The 22,939-nt window shown below is 35.6% G+C and overlaps 1 protein-coding gene across 1 annotated transcript; it reads right to left on the bottom strand.

The window, feature by feature from the left end:
• Positions 1 to 18,265: 18,265 nt before the first annotated feature.
• Positions 18,266 to 21,231, bottom strand: LOC111876195 (uncharacterized). The gene is made up of 7 exons (XM_023872728.3): positions 20,769 to 21,231; positions 20,076 to 20,133; positions 19,809 to 19,889; positions 19,639 to 19,680; positions 19,266 to 19,505; positions 19,034 to 19,175; positions 18,266 to 18,876 (listed from the first exon to the last, which is right to left on the bottom strand). The coding sequence occupies exons 1-7, from the start codon at positions 20,957 to 20,959 to the stop codon at positions 18,389 to 18,391; spliced, it is 1,242 nt and encodes a 413-aa protein (XP_023728496.1). The 5' UTR covers positions 20,960 to 21,231; the 3' UTR covers positions 18,266 to 18,388.
• Positions 21,232 to 22,939: the final 1,708 nt, after the last annotated feature.

The following is a 22,939-nucleotide window of genomic DNA, read 5'->3' as shown; positions in this document are numbered from 1 at the left end:
ACTTATCCTTAAATTTTCTAAAAATACAAGTATTGAAAGGATTGGCAAGTATTTATTGTCGGGTAGTTCTATTTTAGGTAGGCATTTAATTCACAGAAATCTGAAAAGGTTTGGTGAGTATTTAATTTGTAATAATTTGGTCAAAGGAATTAAATATAACATATTATTCATAAAATTGGTGGGTATGGATAACATGACCAAAAAAATGTTATGTCATTTGCCATGTCACCATGATGTTATAACATCAAGTAAGGAAACGGATAAAATGTTGTAACACCCACTAATTTCCATGTCATCGTTTCCTTTTTTATTTTTATTTTTTCGATTTAATTTTTAATATTTATAGAAACAAAATAATTTAATAAACATGTTATTTAAATAAAACCTAATTTAACAAACATGTTATTTAAATAAAACCTAATTTTTTTAATTAAACATAACATTGAAAATTCAAAAAAAAAAAAAAAAAACATTACAACAAAAAAATTACATTTTTGCCCCTAAATTATTCATTTTTGTTATCGTCGTACATATAATCAACTAAGTCTTCAAGAAGTTGCTTGTGTTTTTATGCGTTCTAAATATCAACGACTCTATGTAATATTATGCAGTCCTTGGTTGAAATTGAACGTGTATGTGTTTAGTAGCCGAATAATCCGCAATATTTACTTCATTTATCTTCAATCACCATGTTATGCATTATGATACATGCACAAATAATATCTCGTAGACTTTCTAACTGATATGGTCGTGCCGCCTGTTCAACTATGTGTCATTTCAACTTTAGAACTCCAAAAGCACATTTCACATCCTTACGTGCTCCTTCTTGTTTTCTCTTGAAAAAATTGTCTCTTGGTTTTACTGGGTGTCGAAATGCCTTCATGAATGTGAAATATGTTTGATATATTTCATCTGTAAGGTAATACCCAAACCTATATTCACTTTCATTCGATGTGAAAGGGACATCCAATGCCTTTCCTGACAAGAGATCGTCGAATATTTGGGATTGATCACGAACATTGATGTCGTTGTTGGAACCCGCAACCCCCAAAAAAGCATGTCAAATCCATAAATCTTGGGAAGCAACAACCTCTAATATCAACGAATGTGCTCCATGATGACCACTTCATATTGGCCTTTCCACGACACATGACAATTTCTCCATTTCCAGTGTGTGCAATCAATTCTTCCAAGCATACCCGGAAAACCATGTCTTTTTTCATGTGTCACATATAGTTGTTGCATATCATTCAATGAAGGTTTGCGTAAATATTTGTCAATGAATCTTTTGACAACACCTATCGCCAATCTATACAAACCTTCTCTTAGACATTCTCATATAATCATCAATAGAATCAGGTGACTCTCCTATAGCCATAAGCTTAGTTGTCACAACATATTTTTGCAACCCTGTGAATCCTCACTTACCGTTAGCATCGTATCTTATTTGGAAGATTGGTGTAATAAGTGAGGTTTGTGGGTGGTTTATGGTGGTTCGATGATGGTGTTAAGGGTGAAGAAGATGGGTGAAAGAGATGGAGGTTCAAGGTAGGAATAAAGATTGGAATGGTGGAGTTGGGTGGCGTTTAACGAAAGTATAAGGTGGATGGGATATGGTGGATGATTTTATAATAGTAATAGTGGATATTAGGTGGTGTATGGTGAGTCTATGGTTGAGATTGAAGATGGTGGTGAGAGGGTTCGGTGATGGCTGGTGACTTAAGGCTAAGAAGGGGTTGGTTAAGGTTTTTTGGGGTGAAGAAGAGGGGGTTTTGCCTTTTTGGTGCCAGCCTCCAAAAGGATTGTGAAACCACATCTTTAACTCATAAAATCTTCTAAAAAGAGTTGTTGTCAACAAAATCTTTTGTTCTTGAAATCAATGTATCATTCATAGAAACCTGTCAGTTTTTCCTTGTTTTGTTTTTTATTTGTGTGTAACATATTGACTTGAACACTCAAAACTGAGTATCTTTCTTTTGTCCCTTTTGATTTGTGTTCCATGAAGCAAGAAATACCATCAAACGATAACCGTTACTTCCTTAGAAAATTTTAGACTTTGTAAAAAGAAGTCCAACTCCCATCATCTCGTTAAATAGGAGAAAGACCCACCCAAGCAGGTCACACTTGCTTTAACAAGCGAAATAAATTCAGTCAATGCAATTACAAGCACAACATTATATATATATATATATATATATATATATATATATATATATATATATATATATATATATATATATATATATGATTTTCAGAATAAAAACCAACTCCCACCGATTCATTGAATAAGCGGAGGGGAACCCAAGAGAGTCGGGTTGCACTTGTGATGACAAGTGGTGATGCAATCCATCAATTCATATAAAAAAAAGCTTATAAAAAGCTGTATTTGGATTTCGTGAGATGAAAACCAACTCCCACCAATACCCATCGAAAAGGCGGTGGGGGACCTAAGAAACTTAGGCGAACTTGTAAAAACAAGTTAATGAATCGCCAATCCGTTTAAGAGCTTTGGACTTCATAAAAGAAAGTCAAACTTCCACCAACCTATCGAATAGGCGATGAGGGACCCATCAAAGCAAGTCAATCCCAACTGAATGGGACAAAGAAACATCAACAAAAAGATTTGAAATCCATCATGAAATTTAACGAAAATTCACCTTTTTAAGCTCAAAAACTATGTAAATATTTTAAAATTGGGGGTAAAAATAAGCTTTTTAAGTCATTTAATGAACATAAAATGGACACTAAATAGTTGGTAGACACAATTATCCGCAAAATAATTGTGAATGAGACGTTTGTGCCCTTCATTGCAATATTTGTTTAACGTCGCACGTCGTGTTACAAGTGGAGCTGTATCTGGTTGTAATAGCATGTTCGTACAAATACCGATACATCATACCGACAAAGATATCGTCATTGTCATCATCATTGCACGGGTTGAACAAATTCATTTTCTTGGAATTATTGAAAGTTTAAAAAATATAGAGAAAGAAAATAAAGTAGTGATTAAAAATAAGGTAGCAGTATGTATTTATAGGTAAATGTTTTTTTTAATGAAATCGTTCTTCAACGGTCGTTTGGAAAAGACAAAAGGAAAAGGGGCATTTAGCTCGTTACCACCACCACGAAACACCACTTAACAGGAATGCAGGTGTTCCCCCGTGTTCATGCCGTTGAGGGAGTTACACGTAGGGAAAAATGGGCCTTAACTGCCACATGCAACATTGTCTAATACTTAAAACTTAATAATTATAAATTTACTATTAAATTATTATTTTTTTATGACAGAAACTATGTACAATGCCATATATACTATTCTACTTTAGGGTATCTATTACGGTAAAGCTTTATACATTGAATGACAACTAACGGTGCGTTTGGTTCGCTGGAATGGGATGAAATTCGGGGGAAAATGAATCCAATTCCACCACATTCTAGTGTTTGGTTCAACTTTGTATAATGGAATTGGAATCATAAATGAAAAAACTTTCCATCAAATAGAAGAAAACACTTTCCTTCAAGAAGACGATGGAATAAATTCCATACTATGAAGGAAAGTGATATTTTACCTTATTACCCTTGTTTATTTCACAACATATATAACCTCTACCACCATCACCCACCACCATCGTCACCACCACCACCACCACCTACCACCTTCATCGCCGCCGCCACCATCACCTATCACCTCCACTACCTACTGACACCGCCACCACCACCTACCGTCACTACCACCACCACCGCCGCCACCATTACCCACCACCCACCACTACCACCTCCGCTGCCACCACCTATTAATGTCAACATCACCACCATTACCTACTGCTACCACCACCACCACCCACTGTCACAACTAGGAATTTTAATGCTTTGTAAACATTAAACAAGGATAACATTGTAATAAAACTTGAAAGCATGTATGATGCTTATTCAATGACAACAAAATTCCATCAAACACTCTATACAAACACTCAAATAGTCAACAAAAGGTTGGAAACCCTAAAAATCCCGGTTTAAGTCCAATATGGACTGGGATTTCCTTATTGGGCCTAATGGACCAATAAGCTTCCAATTTGAATATTTTGGGCTTAGAACTCCTAAATGGGCTCTCATTGGACCCACTCTCATGAGACTTAACCTTTTTGGGCCTTATAAGTCTAAAATGGACTAGTCTACCTTTAATGGGCCTTGTTGGGCCATGACAAATTCAATTAGCCTTAATGGACTCACATCCATTCTTTTGTGCAAGATTTGGGCCGCGAACTACTCTAAAGGCCCAATGCGCCGAAAAACATCAAATTGGGCCCATATTATGGACTCAAGCACAAAAGGCCCAAACCATTCTTTTCCTTTACCCTCTCTTTGCCCAAGTAGAAAAAAGGGGGGAAATTAAGGGAATTAAGGAGGGTTAGCCACCTCTCTCTCTCTCTCTATTCTCCTTTTCTACTCTCGGCCGAGGGCATCAACACACACACACACACACACTTAATTCACTTCCAAATCCTCTCAAGAACACCTTCATTCCTCCTTCAAAATCTTCGAGATTTAGGGCATTTCAAGAAGGTTCTTCCACAAGAATCATCACCCTAGGTAAGTTGATGCTTGGATCCATAGTCTAGTCTCTTTATTTAATCAAGAATCTCTTCTAAACTCACACAAACTCATGATCATACTCCTAGAAAACTCTAAGTTCGAGATCCACCCAAGAAGGCCTACTAGGATCAAAATCTTCTTCATTTCTTTCTTCAAAACCGTAAGCAACAAAGCAAGGTGATTTCATACCCCCTTGTTTTCGATTTTTACTTTTTTTTGGGGGGAGAATACAAGTATTATGTGATAATCTATGTGTGTTTGCATGCTATATGTGAATTCATTAGTTTTTGGTTGTGATAATATGAAATATGTATTATATTTCGAGATCTATAATAAAAGGGTGAAATAATCATGAACAAGAACACAATGAACAACATACATCATGGATCTAAGGGTCTTTAAGTTTAAAAAGTGAAAAACAAAACCAAAAGAACCTTACAAGTGTCATTTTTGCAAAAATAACAAAGATTGGGTATAAATTGTAATTTGTCAGTTTTATGAGGGTTATAAGTTGTTTATATGTATAAAAGCTGATTTTTATGAAAATAACACTTTTCAAAAGATCAAAAACATAAATTTTAGCTTAATGGGCTGAAAAGTGGGCTTAATGGGTTTTGGGCCCAAAGTTGCAAAAAACTGAAAATTAGAGGGGCTGAATGGGAAAACTTAACAAAATATGGTTCTAAAATGTAAATAAACTTTTTCAAGGGTTAAAAATGAGTTTATTACCAAATTTGGACTAAAAATGCAAAGTTTTTGATTTTGGGGTCAAAATTGTAAAACTTACGGAAACTGGGTCATGTAACTTTTTGCAAATGAAGGATGGAAATGACAAATGCAATAGTTTTGGATTGAAATTACTATTCAAATAAATTTTGGGTGGAAAATGTCAATAAAAATGGTTTAGGGACCAAAAATATAAATTTTCGTAAAAAGGGACTAAAACTGTCATTTTTATAGAAAAAGGTGTCATAATGGTTAATCTAAATGTTTTTGGACCAAATAAACGATTATAACTTTTGGGGTTAAAAATATCAAGTTTGTAATACATAGTTTTATATATATATATATATATATATATATATATATATATATATATATATATATATATATATATATATATATATATATATATATAATAAAAACTTCGTTATAAATCAAACGTTAAAATATTTCGTTATTGTGAATAAACATTTAACATACCACGAATACCAACAATACGAACTCAAACTTGATAAAACATAAGCGATTCAAAAGTTGGGCTCAAATACCTTCTATACGTGCTATTGGGCCTTTGTGGCCCAATATCATGTTTAATTGGGCCCGATATATTTACACATGTTTATTGGGCCTCCTGTGACCCAATTACATGCCTAAGGGACCCTCAATGGATTTTACATGTTATTGGGCCTCAGTGGCCCATTGATATTGCTAGTAAGGTCCAAATCAAACATATGAATGATGGGCCAACGTGCCCGTCTCATACTCGACAACCTATAATATCATATAGGATTAGTGGGCCTCTGTTATCCTCTTCTCTTCGTCTGTTAGGCTTATCTCTATTATTCAAGTAAACATAAATTTTGGTTGATAAACAAGGTTATTCAAATTCAGTTGGATTTAGTGGGAAATAATGGGTGACACTATTAAGTGTCGGTCGTAGTCTGTAGTTATAATCAGAGTCTCCTGGAGGGAGAGTGAGAGTTTTTTTTATAGATCTATACGGGGGTGACTACCCCACACCTGAGCTGTTCGCTACATTTAGACTCGGCCAGTCTAGGGTGACAAATTTTTAAATCAATTCCGGCATTCGCTAGAATGCCAACACCATGGTTATAACGACTCACATCGAGATCCAACACCATCTAATTAATCAAGGGAAAACATATTCATTCGTTGTGACGATACAATAACATAAAACTATCATACTATTTATATCGAAAATATCGGGTTTTCCGGGGGAACAACATTATTCACTCCTATACACAACAACTATAATACGATAATCAATTTTGAATAACAATCACTTTCACTTGTTTTTGAAATCACATACACATGCATTTATGGGATCATCGCATCTTTCTGCAAAAGTTTTTGTACAGAAAATATCGGATTTTCTGGGTTTTACAACGATACAAACAAGTTTTATATCAAACATGTTTATGAACTCACAAACATTATATATGTTGACGTTTTCAAAATAACTTGTATTCTCAGGTAGCAGATAAGCCGAAGAACAATACCAAGTATCTTAGGATGTTATGTTTTGAAAAATTCTCAAACAATTTATGTTACGGATGTGAAATGTTTAAACAATGTACTTGATGTGAACAATGTCAGTTGTACTGTGTAATGTTGGTGATGTATGTGTTGTTCATGTATATTCATTGTGATGATATTTCAATTTAAGTCACACGAGCCCTCGGACGTTTCCACCGTTTGGTTCGGGGGTGTGACACCCACCAACCACCACCTACCTACCCCCACTACCACTACCTACCCACCGTCGCTGCCATCGTAACCGTCACCCACCTACCACCACCACTATTGCCACCACCACACACCTACAACCACTACCACCTACCACTACTGCCACCACCACCCACTACTACCGCCATCGCCCCCACCACCCACCACTATTGCCACTGCTACCGCCACCAACATGATTTCTAAATTAATAAAATGAAACTTTACTATTTTTTATAGTTTATATAATATCTATTTACATGTAAGATAGAAAATAAAGTAAAATTAAGTAAAACAAACATAAATGGTAATTCTATCATTTTATATGGATTATAATTTCTTTTCCTGCAAACCAAATAGAATCTAGAATTAATTCCAATTCAGTTTCTGCCAACCAAACATTATATAGAGTTGGATTTATATTCCTGATAGATTTCTTTTCCAATTCCAATTCCAATTCCAAGTCCTTTAGAAAGATTATGCGAACCAAACAACACCTAAGGGTATGTACGACATTCAACTTTTGGGAGTGTCTATGTAATATCCCGATTAAAATAGAATAAATAAATAATAAACCCGGAACCCCGAGATGTAATTTTATTATTATTTTATAGCCAAAATCAAATAATTAGTGGGGTGTTGGTTTCGGGGTGCCAAATGGGATACTTGTGATTTCCGAGGGTTAAAGGGTAAGTACGAGCTTAAATTGAAAGGATTTTATAGAGTCAGGGGCCGAAGTGTAAATTTCAAATCTGATTTGAAAAGAATTGAAGAGGGCAGGGTTGAAAAGGTAAATAATGGGCTATGATTGAAAGGAATATTATGGGGAGGGACTTTAGTTGCCATCATGGCAAACTTTAATTGGAAGCGAGTATTTAAGGGACCCGAAACCCTAACCCTAGGGACCATTGGTGCAGCCGTCATCTTCTTCATTCCCTCACTCTCTCCGCCGCTGCTGCCGACGCAAGTGAGGATCAAGAGCCAACGTGTGATGGTGGAGTTGGTCGGTTGAAGCAAGGTTGCGGGTGTGATTGTTATAGTTCGTCGGTTGGGTTCGTAACCCTCTTCCTTCTCCCTGTTCTTCTGTTGCAGCGAAGTCACCGGACAACCGCCCCTCCGCTGTGGAAGCCGAGAATCTCCAGACCACCGCTGCCATTCCCCCTTCTGTGTCACCGTGTTTCGTCGGTGCCATGTCCCAACTCGATCGTCGTCGCCTGTGTGGTCTTTCTTCTACTTCAGTCAACATTCGCCACCTCAAGGGTGGTTGTTGTGCGCATGCTCATCCCGTGTGTCGCAATTGCGTGTGTTTTGGGTTGCTGACCGCACGGCGATGTCTTCTTCTGGCCAGAAACATCACGGGAACCACCATGGTGGTCGTCATCTCGTTCTCGCTATGCACCACCGTAAGGTGGGTGGTTGTGTGCGCTTTTCCGAGTAAATGGTTGTGGGTTTTGGGGTGTTTGTGTTTGAATGTGGTGACAATATGAGGCTGCTGGAACGATTTTGGCCGGAGATCTGGAGGAAAACCCCACTGCCACCACCATGAAGTGTTGGCTGTCGCTCTCTACCGCCGGCTATCGCCAAGGTGGTTATGTGTGTTATTAGTGTGTGTGTATTATTAGTATGTGTGTGTGTTTATTTTGGTAAAGGCATTGTAACTTGTAGCAAGAAAGTGAAATAATGGAAAAGAAAACCCTAACCACCACCGGCCGCCGTGTCGGGTGGCGGTGTGCTTTGCTTTGTGGTATTGATTTGTTGGGATGCTTGAAACCCTAATGGGCTTAATGAAACTCTAGTGGGCTTAATGGGGTCCAATAAAGCCCTAATTAACCTAATAAAATCCTATTAGGCCCAATAAGGCCCAATGTGACTTAAAAGCCCAATCAATGGACTAATGGGCTAGTATTGTGTTGGGAAACCCTAATTAGGGTTTGGAAAACCCTAATTTTTGGGAATTGATCGGCACGCACACGAGAATTATTTAATAACTTGAAATATTAAATAATAGTCATTGGCAAATTAATGTAAGGCAACAATGGACTTAATAGATTAAGTCCTTAATGGGTTAAGTAAGAAACACTTAACCTTAATCATCATTTCATGTGAAAGCCCTAATCTTACTCGGGCCTTGAGTTGGGCCTTACTATTAGGCTTTGGTGATTGGACTAATAATGGGTTTTCCAAGAATAAGTAAATGGACTAAATAATTGTATGGGCTTAAGGATAAGGCCCATGTGAGAGCCTTGGGCCCAATTTGGAAAATTGGGCCATATGTTGTACTTTGGCCCATTACTTGACTTTTGGGTCTTTGGAGTGTTGTAACGCCCGTAGATCCGGGCTAGTCAATTTAGAGATAATAGGGGTCGAAAACAACTTTTTGACAAAAGATTATTTAGAATAAATAATCTTAACCAAGTTGTAGAATATGTCTCAAGGGTTCCGTACATATAAAGAGCGCCGAAATCCGAGTTATAAGGATGAAGTTATGACCTGTCGAAGTTTCGCGACGGAACCGACACGGCACTGGGAAGACGTAAATAGTGAATTTATGATAGAGAGACTTTTAGCCTTAGTAATCTAAATGAAAGTCGTAGAATATGTTAACCTGAGAACTTCCATAAAAAGAACGCCTAAATCTAACTTCGTATGAGGAAGTTATGATTTTTCGAAGTTTCGGCTTAGCGGTGTACAGCCCAAAGTTCGAGTATTAGATCGAGCGGTTTTTAGCCGACACAACCTAAACGAGAATCGAAGATCTCGTTATTAGTAGCGTAACGATAAAAAGACAGACGAAAATGGACATCGGATAAAGAAGTTATGAGATTTTAACGGACGAATCTTGTCCCGATCTGTTAAAAATATAACTTTAAAAATAAAGTCAAAATTAGCCGACGGAGTCTAAATGAAAGTTGTAGAGTACGTCTCCACCTACACGTGGATGTAAATAACATCAAAAACGGAGTTCGTATGAACGAGTTAAAAATTATAATAACATATTTACGTATTAAAATAAAGTACAAATCATATATACGTACATATATATATATATATATATATATATATATATATATATATATATATATATATATATATCATTAGAAAGGTATCGACGATGCGGTCATTATAAGACTAATGTTGAGTTCTTTCGACATTACTTTAGTACAAATATCATTAAATCTATTTAAAATAGTATTATAAAGGGGCGTTTAGTTGTTTATATAAGTAAAAGGTCATTAAGTAATTATGGAGGGTAGTTTTTGAAAATTAAATTAGTATAAATAAGATCCTTGGGCTCTCATATTTCTTGCACCATTCTCTTGATTCAAGAGTCTTTCTCTTCTTATCCCCTGAGCAATTCGGTCCCTCGTGATTCGACTTCTCTTTCTGTAGTTTTAGTATAGTAAGATGAGCGTCGAAGCGCTGCACGAATCTTTCTTAGAAAGATTCAGCGACGAAGTTCTGCCCCAGCAGAGCCTGACTCCTAGCTAAAACCCCCTTGTAAGTAAGTTATGCTTACCCGATTTTAATATAGCTTATGTTTAAAATTAGTATTGTTATTATGAACTTATAATAAATATTCGAGCTCTTATTTTATAAGTGTTGTTATAATATATTTTTAACTACTCGCGGTACGGGGAATTTGGTTTAAACGGCAGTATAGGGTTGTTGGATTTCAGAAGTGCTATATGACAAAATGGTCCTGCCCTCTGGTGTTTTATGTCTGCCCCTGTCTATACATAGTGGTTGGAAAGTATTGTTTAAACGCTTATATAATAATAATAAGACTAATAATTAGTCACGGTAAATATTAGACTAAAATCTAGTGGTAATAATACTAGGTTTCATCCAAGGAAATTATTTTAAAGTAAACAAAGCGTTGTCCGAGTACCGAGGCACCACCTTCTCAGGTGAGTGCATAGTTACTTTCATCTTACACATAGATATGAAGTATTTAATATATATTACGTGTTGTGAGTGCATAGTTACTTTCATCTTACACATAGATGTGAAGTATTTAATATATATTACGTGTTGTGAGTGCATAGTTACTTTCATCTTGCACATAGATATGAAGTATTTAATATATATTATGTGTTGTGAGTGCATAGTTACTTTCATCTTACACATAGATATGAAATATTTTATATAAATTACGTGCTATGTGTGCATATTATCTGAATATTTGCTGTCTATGTTGGATGAACGATTTTATACATGTTTTAAATGATTTAAACTGTATATGTATTTTATATCTACGATAATGTTGGGGTAAAACATGGGTAGATGTAATAGATGGAATATGAGTTTGATGATGAGTTGAGAGGTGTTATAGACCACGAGGTGAGGGTGAGAGGTGGGCGATGTGAGAAGCCTTTTTCCCAAACGATGACCCCGTCATTCAGCAGAGTATGGATGACAACCACGGACTATTCTAGACAGTCCAGTGGAACACTAGCAGGCTCGCAACCTGTAAGTGTTGTGAACGATGTGTTCACCCGGTGTGCTCTAAACCTTGGCGACCATGCAGACTTGGTGCCTAAACCTTGGCGATCATGCAGACTTGATGCCTAAACCCTGGCGACTATGTAGACTTAGTGCTCGTTGTGTAAACATTGGCGATCATGCAGACTTGATGCCTAACCCCTGGCAACTATGCAGACTTAGTGCCTGTTGTGTAAACTGTGGCAACGATGGACTTCGTGCCGATTCCTTAGGATGATCCTTAGGAATGAATGAACGAGGAATAACTGATTCTTAGGGTAGATCCTTAAGACTAAAGAAGATAATGAGGATGGGTAATTGGGTTGATTGTTTGATTGTTTAAACATAATAATTATATTATTGTGGGTGGGAAACCCTATGTACTCACCAGGTTTCCCAACCTGACCCACTCAGTTTATTTATATTACAGGTGTTGAGATGAAGTCACATTACACTGAGAGATTAAAGAGATGTAGATCACTAGTGTAAATAAATGTAAGTTCTGTTTATGCTTATGTTTTTGTATTGACGATAACATCCCAAACGTTTTAAAATAAATAAAATATGTTTCTTCGAAAATGTTTTGATAACGTATTTATCGTGTTTTTCTGGGAACAAATTCCGCAACATTTTTATGAAAAGAAGTACTCTGATTTTTACAAAGCATAAACAAAATCAGTCTTTTCTGGCCGTGAAAATGGGGATGTCACAGTTGGTATCAGAGCATTAGTTTAAGAGAACTAGGAATTTGTAGGAAATTTCTAGACTTAAACTTAGAATGCTAAGTGATGATTGTGAGATGTGCGTCTGCTATAATTTAGACACGAGCACTAGTTTATTTTAGGAAAGATGCCTAAAATGTTTTATGTGCTAAATGATTTATATTATAGCTATAAAGATGTCTTATATGCTGTTATTTGTTCGGATCTATGGTCTGTTGCCGACCGGATCTGGAAACCTTATGTATTCAGGATTCTAAGCGTATGATTACGATATTAGAACTAGCATGTAACGTTTCAGTGTGACAAGGAGATTTATACGTATATCGTAAATAAAATCTTTCCTATCTTAAATTCTCGTCTCGGTACACCGAACGTCTGCTTGGGTGTACAAAACAAGAGGAAGATGACAACCTGATCCTAAGAATGTGATGGGTCATGCATCGGTCGTTGCACCTGCACCCGAACCTATCACAATGGTAGAAGTTCAGGAAGTGATGCGAACCATGATAAACTGAGTGACGACTTACGATACTGAATAATACCTATCAGAAGATATAATAAGAGAGATATCTTGCCTTTAGAATACGTCTGATAAAATAGCAGTACGTCTATAGAAGTAGGGTACATCTGAATGTACACATTTGATTGGCGGGATGATAGAACGATTGATGTAATTCCTAAAGTTTTCCTATCATCTGGAATGTCCATCACCAACTGAGTTGAAGCATAATTGATGATTGAATATATGCATGGAAGAAGTCCTAGTAGAGTCTAGGGAAATTTTTATGATTATTTGGACACACTCGTATGTGTTAAATTGTTTCGTGATTTTAGGACTTGGGGACTGCAAGACAATACTTGGGACGAGTATGATTAGGTGTGAAAGGTAGTAGATGCATATACTACCGGAAGCATAGGACTCATGCTTGGATCAGGGAAAGTCACAAGGTTACCTAGAAGCTAGTAACTGATTTCGTTTTATTCAAGTATGTCATTACCATCGTTTTGGTAATGACTAAGAAGATGATTGTTATTCCGACCCTAGTGGTCATATCAAATTGAGTCCAATTACGTTGAGTATGTTATGTGGTTTAGAGAATCAAGTTCGATGTAGCGTCTGAATTAAGACGAAAGGTTGAAATAAAAAGCGATCAGTAGAGGTATCATGAAAAGTTGTTTGTAGCTAGAAATGCTACCTTTTAAGATGTGGTTAGAACATGAAGGAAGGTATAGTCTGTTCTGGAATTTGACTCTAAAAGACCTGAGTCCAAGCGATGCATCATACAATGAGAGGTCATTAGAACATGACCCATCAGTCTATTATGCTAATCGAAGGAAGAAACTTATCTCAAGTTTGTTAAAAAAGGAGTCTCCAATAAAGATCGAGATCGCGACATGAAGATCATGATTGGAAGTCTAACATGAGATAGAGAGCGGGTCGAAGATCGGGCACCGCCTGCAGTCAGGAAGTCTTAAAGTTAGATACCCATTCGAAGAAACATCAAAGTTACCATTATTACTTAGGATGAAGAGATAACATATGGAGTCATCATGTGAGTCCTGTTTCGTTGATGATTCCGGGACGTAATCATCCTAAGGAGGAGATAATTGTAACGCCCATAGATCCGGGCTAGTCAATTTAGAGATAATAGGGGTCGAAAACGACTTTTTGACAAAAGATTATTTAGAATAAATAATCTTAACCAAGTTGTAGAATATGTCTCAAGGGTTCCGTACATATAAAGAGTGCCAGGTGAGTTATCCTCACTATATCTACAGGGTTTATGGCACTAAAGTCGACCCTTTCTAATTTACATCCTGGTTTAGCATGGTTGCTATGTTATTGATATGCTAGATTACACCCTTGTTTAGGATGGTTGCTATGTTATTGATATGCTAAATTTCATCCTGGTTTAGGATGGTTGCTATGTTAGATTTCGGATAGATCGGTATCCTGGTTATAGTATGCTTGTATGCTGTTATGATCTGTTAGATCGGTATCCTGATAGATAGGATGTTGTTATGCTATTATGATTGTTATATCGGTATCCTGGTATATATGATAATGCTATGTTAGTGACCTGGTTAGGTCGTATCCTGGTTATAGGATGTTGCTATGATTGGTGATCTGTTAGATTAGTATGGCTGTTATATATATGCAAGTGTACGATATTTATGTACACATGCTTGTTTGATTTAGGGTTGGGTTGAGGTAGTCCTGCTTTGTGCTGGAGGCCAACATACCCAGGGCGGTCCAGATAACCTAAAGGCCCTGCAAAGGGATTCAGTCAGACCAAAGGCCTGACGAGTGGTCCAGATAGGGTGTAGGCTCTGCGAGGCGGTCCAGACGTGTCGAAGGCTCGGAGAGCAGTCCATATAGACTGAAGGCCTGTGAGGCAGTCCAGTCAGGCTGACGACTTATTATGCATGTTGTTATGTATTGGTTATTTGATATGGTTATGTTGTATGGTGTTGGTATTTTGGGGTAACTCACTAAGCTCTCGGGCTTACAGTTTCAGTTTATTGTTTCAGGTAGATGATCGCAGGAAGGCAAAGGCGTGATCGTACAACTCCTCATATTTTATGGTCTTATGAATTGATTATGGGGATATTCTGATGTCTAAAACTATTTTGAAAACAAACTATAATAACTTGATGGTTTTAAAATGTATTAAAAAGTTTTAATTTGGCTCAAATTTTATGGGTGTTACAGTCTAGCTTCTAACTTTCAAGAAAATGTTCCAAAAAAATGGTTTGATAGTAGAAGCTTTTAGCTTTTTGGCTAAACAAAAAACTTTAAATCTAAAAGTTATTTCAACGAACATAAAACTCTTTTAGATTTTAACAAATTGACTTAAATACCTTTTGAAATAAATAAGTTATATCCATATTTTTGGTGATTATCATATACAATTAAAATAAATATACGTTAACAATTATAATGTCTTTATTTGAAATAACCATATCAACAAATTTTATAATTTAATAATCTTCATCTAACAAATAAATAAATATTTATTATATAAATTTATAAACCAAAATTAACATCATACAATAATATTGTTTTTTTAGAATGCTTTCTTATGTAAAAAAATGTTTGACACGAATTCTCACAAAATTGAAAAGTCTTACTACTTTTTTTGTAAAAAAAATCACCATTTACTAATATGCATAAAAAAAGTTTTTATCATTTGAGAAACTTAACGGATGAACTTGGTATTAAAATTTGGATGATTTTTAAATTTTAATAATTATATTTTAGATAAATTAATTTATTATCATTATATTTCAAATTTTAGTTTATATCCATATGCCCTTTTATATAATTTTATATATTCAAAAAAGTTTCCAGCTACTTATATTGAACACTCTAATACGAATGAAAGCTACAACTTTCAGCTTCTAGTTATTTTTATCGAACAAGCCTTAGGTTTGTAACTTCATTCAACTCTCTCATTAAACACTATAATATGGATCCTCTTAGACTTTTTTTATGCAAGCTAACCATTGAAATAATAAATTTCTAATTTAACCACTAATTTTTTAGAGAACTACTGTAATTCAATATAAAGAGTTTTCGTCTAACCAAAAAAAACTTTGAATTTTATAAAACTATTGTAATTTGATTTTATTATGTTTAACCATCCAAATAAATATTTTTACAATTAAAACATATAGATTTTTTTTTTGGCTTCGTGGTCCTTTTGAACTAGTTTCGTTGCGGATTTGGTCTCCCAGTAAATTAAAATGACTTTAATAACATTGGGGTATTTATTTTTCTATTTTTCTTTTATTTATTTAAATATAATACTTATTTATTTATTTAAACAATAAAAAATAAGATGGCCCACCTCTCTCTCTCTCTCTCTCTCTCTCTCTCTCTCTCTTTTCATACACCTTCAAACTCCCATGTCCTCTTCCACCACCGTAAACACCATCGCTGCCATCACCACCCTCCGCCGCCCTTCTCGTTTTCTGAAACCCTTACGTCGCCGCCATAAGTGTCCTGAAACCCTAACACTAGAAATCAGATATGCTCATGAAACCCTAACTCTCGAATTCAGATATGTTCTAGACGAAGCCGCCAACTTTGTCATCTCACTTTCTTTTGAGAAAAATGTGTTGGGTAGATCGACGACAAGTGTTTCAGACTTTGAACCTATAAAAACATGAGAATACATCACTACAATTAATATTAAGTAAAATATTGAAATGGTCCCTGTCGACTGTCGTTTTGAGTAGTTTGCATGGTTAGTCCCAACAAGACCTAAAATGACAATATTATCTCCTATATATTAATTACTTTTTTTTTGGTTTTTATTATCTATAAATAAAAAAAAAAAGGTTAGGTCCATCTTATTCAATCCCACATATCTATGAAAGTATGAGGCATATGGCTAGCCTCCGTCAATCATTTATCTGGGCAACTTGTAACATCTTGAACCCTGAGGTATTCAATTTATTCATTTATTGCATTTTGACGGTCCTCATGACGTGAGATCTTGTGGGTCACGTTGTGAGTGGTCGTTGACCCACATTTTTGGAGTCTCACGGTGTGAGGCATAAGGTCTCACGACGTGAGAACGACTTAATGACCCTAAACCCTAATTTTTGGGTGTTTAAGGGAATGAGAGGTTAGGGTTGCATCCCCAGCCTCCCTGACCCTCTAAGCCTCTGGAAACCCTATATTTCGATTCCCTTGAGGTATTTGGTGTTTTACTTGTGGAAAGGAAGGAAAAAGAGAGAAAAAGAAGCATCATCGTGAGGGAAGTTGCTTAGGATCACCATCTTATGTTTTGGCTTGATTTGAGTGGAGTAGATCTATATATTTAGCAACTTTATGGATCCAAATGGTCTTTTGAATCTTATATCAATTGGATATGGGATTTGGTAGAGTAACAGAGCTTGAATGAGAACTTGAGACCATATTTTCACTTACATAATTATATACCAAATTGAATTCAAAGAGTATGAGAGTGTTTGGATAGGGAAAAAAGAGAGTTTATAGCTTATTGTTTATCTCCGCTGCTATAAGCTAAGTTTAAGTGTTTGGATATGAATAATTAAAAATTAGTTTATTGTGGTAGGAATAAACTAAACAAGCTAATTTTAGAAAGCTTTTCCCCCATTGCTTAAAGCTTATTTCTAGTCATTTTACTCATATAAACTATTTTGTATGTCAAACAGCTAAATGCTTATCAACTTGTTGCTTATCTCCACCCCTATAAGCTAATCCAAACACTTTTGCAAAAGTTGTTTTCTCACACCGTTATAAACTAATAAGTTATAAGCGAATTTATCCAAACACCCTCTATATTTATTATTTTCAATATCTTGAAAGAGTTTATAACACTCAAATATCTTACAAAAAAGGCCTTTGGTGAAATCATTATCTTCCTTTCCCCACCATCTCTGACTAATATCTTTGTCCACTGGAAAACTGCCACAGGGAACAAAACACAAAGAAAATTGTAGTAACATTGCCACCAAATCCAGAAAAATTACGAAACCCAGAAATCTAAATCAATTACCAGCGGAGAAATTCCCAAAACGAATCTGATAATGACATTCAGAAATGACCGGATCCAAACATCTAGAAACGACCATATTCAAACGAACCTGACGTGAATATCCAGAAATAGAATGACGATCGTTAGTGGATGGGATTGGTGTTTTAAAGACAAATTTGGAATCACCTTTTAATAAACGCAAGTAGAAGGCTTTTCACCAAGGAATCAATACAAATGCACATCATGCTAAAAGATAATTACTCCAATCTTGAACAAGGCTTCAATGCTATCTATAACATATGGAGACAAAAAAAAAAAAAAAAAAATAGACGATGAAACAAAAACGACAAATGCAAGAAATTTAACCCCATCATCATTCCTGAAACTCAATCTCAACAACCACGTCTCAAAACACTTTTTTAAGAAGAAAATATAAAACAATGGCATCATGTGACACCACTCGCACAACAATAACAATGCGCAAGTACTAAATAGTCATCAAAACTTACTTCTTTATTGTAAATAGTCAGTCTACAAAACTCCACAACATGCACCTTATATCTATTATATACATTTCATGTTAAAAACCTTATTATTCAAACCCGCCAAACACGTCTACAGTCTCGATCTTCGGATGCATTTCATAGGATTAAAGTGTGAATGTCTCCTACCCGAACCAAATGTAGCAAATGAAGATGAAGATGATGACAACTTCAAATCCCAATCCTCCACATTCTTAGGAACACAAACATCAAACAAGATTTGACCAAGAATCCCATGAGCATTAATCATTGGTGGGGCCGACCGTGGGATAAACCGTTCTTTCGGTTCATCATGAACGGACCCCACATCTCTACCTTCATGGTACTCAACCGAGCCACCTGGCACAACAAAGTGGTCATTCAAATCAAGTGTGACTCGATGGAGGTTCTGGTATTGGTTCGAGCTCGAAACCGCTTCCCTTAAACGGTGCAACGGTTCCGAGGTCGTACTGTCGTGGGCCCCACCGACCCGTTCGGTTCTTCGCGAGTATACGGCTACGGCTTTTGTCAGGAGCTCGGTCACACCCTCCTTGTACTCATCCGGATGGTATCGATAGTGACCTACGTAAGTAACACAGATAAGGCTTTTTTCAAAATCTTAATTATAAAAATCTGAGCGACACAGAGTTGAATCTCAGTGGATCATGGCAATAAGTCATAATCTGAGCGACACAGAGCTGAATCTTAGTGGATCGTGGCAATAAGCCAACAGTATTACCTACATGAGGGGAGCTACTCCATTTTACGAATTTGACATCGCCGCCGAGACTTTGTAATCTTTGAGAAAAATTATAGATGATTTGGTAGGGGGCGAGATCGTCGTTTTCTGAGCAAAGTATTAGATATGGTGCTCCGTTTCCCTATATTTTAATTTGAAAATAAGAAATGGAAAAGGGGGTTGAGTGGAAAATGATAAAAAAAAAAAAAAAAGGTGAGAAATGGGAACTTACTATAGTTGAGTATAAAGTCTGCCAATATTCTGCACGTTGTGACTCCCATTTGTTAAGAAAGAAGGCATCAAGAGTAGATGAGATACCATTTGCAATCCATGTTGCTATTATGGGAGGATGAGAGAGTTTGAGAATGCTTGGGTGAAGAACAAATCGGGTGCCCAAATCACTTGTGAAATCAACTGGACAAGAATCAAATATGTGTCCAGAAAGACAATCTCTCACAAGTTGATATTCATCCTATCATAGAACACAAAACAAGTTTTCAAATTATTGAATTTTTTTTCTGGATTTTGCCTGTATATAAACTAATGGCTTGATGGATCATATAAAGAAAATGATACAAAGGAAAAAAGAAGAATAAAGATCATACCAGATTTCTATGAGGTTCACACTTTGAGTTTGAGTCGATTATCTGTATACCAAAAAGATTATCACAATTTTCTTGGTTAATCATCAGGCAATGTTTACTTACTATTGTAATGATCCTTTTGTGATATGATGTTATAATTATATAATATATGAATCTGAAAATATATTTACCTGCAAAACTTTATACATGCAAGCTTTGGGGCCACCAGAGAATGAAGCAAAGACAACTGGGCATGGCCTTTTCTTTAGCTCCTTCATATACAAAACAACAAAAATTTGTATCAAGTTCAAGCCTATAAAAATACTTAATATAACAAACATATCATCATACAAAATGGGAAAAAGAAATCTGAACTAATCAAGAAAAAGAAATAAAACGGTTTTTTTTCTGACTATTGTCTACCAACACAATGAGTGGTAAGAAGTTATAAAACTTACCTTAACAAGCTCATTTAGAAGGTCCACTGCCAAAGTTGCAGCTTTATCAGGGAAGAACCTGTGAATCATTTGCAACGTTTTTCAGCAACTTTTAAAGCTAAAATGACCTAATTGTCTCAATTTTACAAAGTATTTGTTGTACTGAATTTGATAGATAAAATTTGCTTTCAATTTGAAAGCAAATTTTTATTTAGAACACTTTAAAACTCTCAGAAGATGGGAGGGTATTTTGATATCCAAATAGTGATATATAGATGGGACAAAAAAGAGTATTAAGTTCCCAGCTATATGTTATCTCCTAAACCTCAAGAACAAATCAGATTCATCATGCCGAATAACCCAAAAGAATCACTCAAAAACCGAAAGTCAAAGCTTTAGATGCCCCAAAATTAAGCCAATTGGAAGCAATTCCTCTTCTTTCAAGTAAAAAATAGCTACACTTCATGTAAGAAATTGATAAGATTTGATACTCGTATTAGATTTCAACTTGTTAATCTTTTTTTTTTTTTTTCAGGAGAAGTGTTTCAATTCACGTCGCCTCGAAATAGATAATAAATCGATTGAAGTTAAAAGTCGAAGTGTATATTAATTATGTAACAATCGGTGTACCAAACTAAAACCGGGAATTGGGAATAACACCAGATGAAGATTAGGGTTTATAGAAGATACTAATTAGGATTGGAGAACACATACAGATTAAGAAATTGCGAATGGCAGACAAGGGAATCCCAACCGAGAGAGGAGTAAAGGTCAACATAGTTCTTCAAATGCTTATCTTGACTTGACATCCAAGCGAATACAACCACTATTCCTTTGTTTGGTCCTCTTCTTCTTTCTTCTTCTTTTCTCTCCCCCCAGTAGAATCTGCCCCCAAATCCCCACATTCTCCCCCGTTTTTCCTCTTGATCCCACTTCAGAAAACAATTTAGAGATAAAATTGAACAGTTATACTAGCAAGAGAGCAGATTACTTAAAAGTACAAACTCTGCCTCAGAGAGAGAGAGAGAGAGAGAGAGAGAGAGAGAGAGAGAGAGGGTTTGGAGTTATGAGAGATGATCAGATGATTCTTAGTATTTATATTCTAGGTTCTATCTTCTTTGGGTGATGATGATTCGTGATGATGAGTTCTACAAACAAAGGAAAAAGATTGACGCAAAGGTGGATTGGTTAATATTTTAGGACAAATTACATAAAATTCTCAAAACTTATTTTCCGGTTAACTACTATAAATATACATAGACCACGTAATTATATTTTTTCATGAAGAAATTAAATTACCTAATTATAATTATTCCTACCTATTAAAATTATCATAAATCATTATTCAATTTCATTTTATTTAATATATTTCTAATATAACCTTAATGAGTTAATTAAAAAATATGGAATGATGACACTTGTCATAATCTTATTGGATATGAACGTTTGTAGGCATAAAAAATAGAAAGCAATTTAATTTCTCTTTTTCATGTTATAACAAAATAAGGGTATTGTCACTATAACCCAACGATGTTTAGTATATTAGTTTAAAAGGTTCCTCGTGATTTTTTTTTTTTTTGCCTTTTACGTACTTGTGTTTTACCGTTATAAAAGGTCATTATCAAAAATATGAAGGGGTTACCCGATGAACCCCTTCCAAATCTTCAATTTAGATATGCCACGTGGCATTTGGTCAAGATGAAATTTGTATCACCATGATCCAGACTTGGGATTACCTTCCATGAGTGATAGTAAGAGTCAAAGATGAAATTTTCCAAAAAAGTCAAACCACTAAGTTTCTTTATATACAAGTCAAAATTAACACAAAAATTTGACATCGAAGTTGGACCAGTAAAGTAAAGTATCGATTGAATCCAACTTACTTATATACAATCCTCTTTCTGCAAACCCAATTCCGCAAAAGTTTTTGTTCATTATAAGCAACATTGCGTCGATTGAAAAAGAAGAAGGTAAGCAAGGAAAACGAGGACGAATCATAGTCGGGGAAGGCGATTTCTCCTTCTATCTGTGCTTGGCCATGGAAGAAATCTGACTTGGTTATAATCGAAATACGCTCATCTCAAAACAGAGTATTATTGTAGTTCAAACATATGTATAACCTCGTCTCGGGTAAATTTAGGTTATTATATCGCATAAAAACTCCAAAAATGAAGAGCACCGCAAAGAGGTTCAATTTCAATGTATTTTATCAATACCAGTCCTACTTGTGTACATAGAATCGAAACTAAAATCAACCCAGACAAGAAAACAAAACAAAATCCATAATTAGGAGTTGATTTTATCAAAATCTAAATTAAAATCTAAATCACTAATCAAATCAAACGGGTTTAAAGCCTTACCTGAAATGTGGGTTTGCTTCTGTTTTCTCCTGGGAACCCCCTTATATATGAGAAAAAAAGGGTGTTCTTGTAGTCTGTACAGATGTCATGGAAAGGGAGATGGGCACGGATCGATGGAAGATGGTTGTCGGAGGAAGTAGCGTCCGGAAGCAGGTTATCGGAGGAATCGCAACGATGGAAGATCGTTGTCGAAGGAAAATGGTTGACGAAGGAGATGACACCTGATGATTTATGGAGGGTGTTGATATGACCTTAATTTTAAACCCACCAATAAGACCATAATTTACAACTATATAGAAGGGGGCACAATTTGTCATGGAAGCTTATACATAGAAAAGCAAAGAGTTTAGGAGAAAGAGTAGAAATGTGATTGAGAAGCTCATCTAAAAAGATGTGGAACCTGAGAGTACAAATGTGAAGTCAACAAAAGTATAACAAAGAAAAAAGTGGGCCCATGAGGTTTTAAAAGGCAAAGTTTATTGTAACCGGTAAAACCGGCTTATAATGAGATCTATCCCTTTATTA

The sequence above is a fragment of the Lactuca sativa genome, chromosome 1 (genome assembly GCF_002870075.4).
Source record: "Lactuca sativa cultivar Salinas chromosome 1, Lsat_Salinas_v11, whole genome shotgun sequence".
NCBI classification, from domain to species: domain Eukaryota; kingdom Viridiplantae; phylum Streptophyta; class Magnoliopsida; order Asterales; family Asteraceae; genus Lactuca; species Lactuca sativa.
This window is presented reverse-complemented; position numbering and strand designations above follow the sequence as displayed.

What these genes read in the sequence shown, in the direction of transcription:
- LOC111876195 (XM_023872728.3), bottom strand. Translation starts at nt 20,959, where the DNA reads ATGTGGGGATTTGGGGGCAGATTCTACTGGGGGGAGAGAAAAGAAGAA. An exon ending in CATTCGCAATTTCTTAATCT is followed by an intron (nt 20,134 to 20,768) that starts GTATGTGTTCTC and finishes AATGATTCACAG; the next exon opens with GTTCTTCCCTGATAAAGCTG. An exon ending in GAGTAGCTCCCCTCATGTAG is followed by an intron (nt 18,877 to 19,033) that starts GTAATACTGTTG and finishes TTACTTACGTAG; the next exon opens with GTCACTATCGATACCATCCG.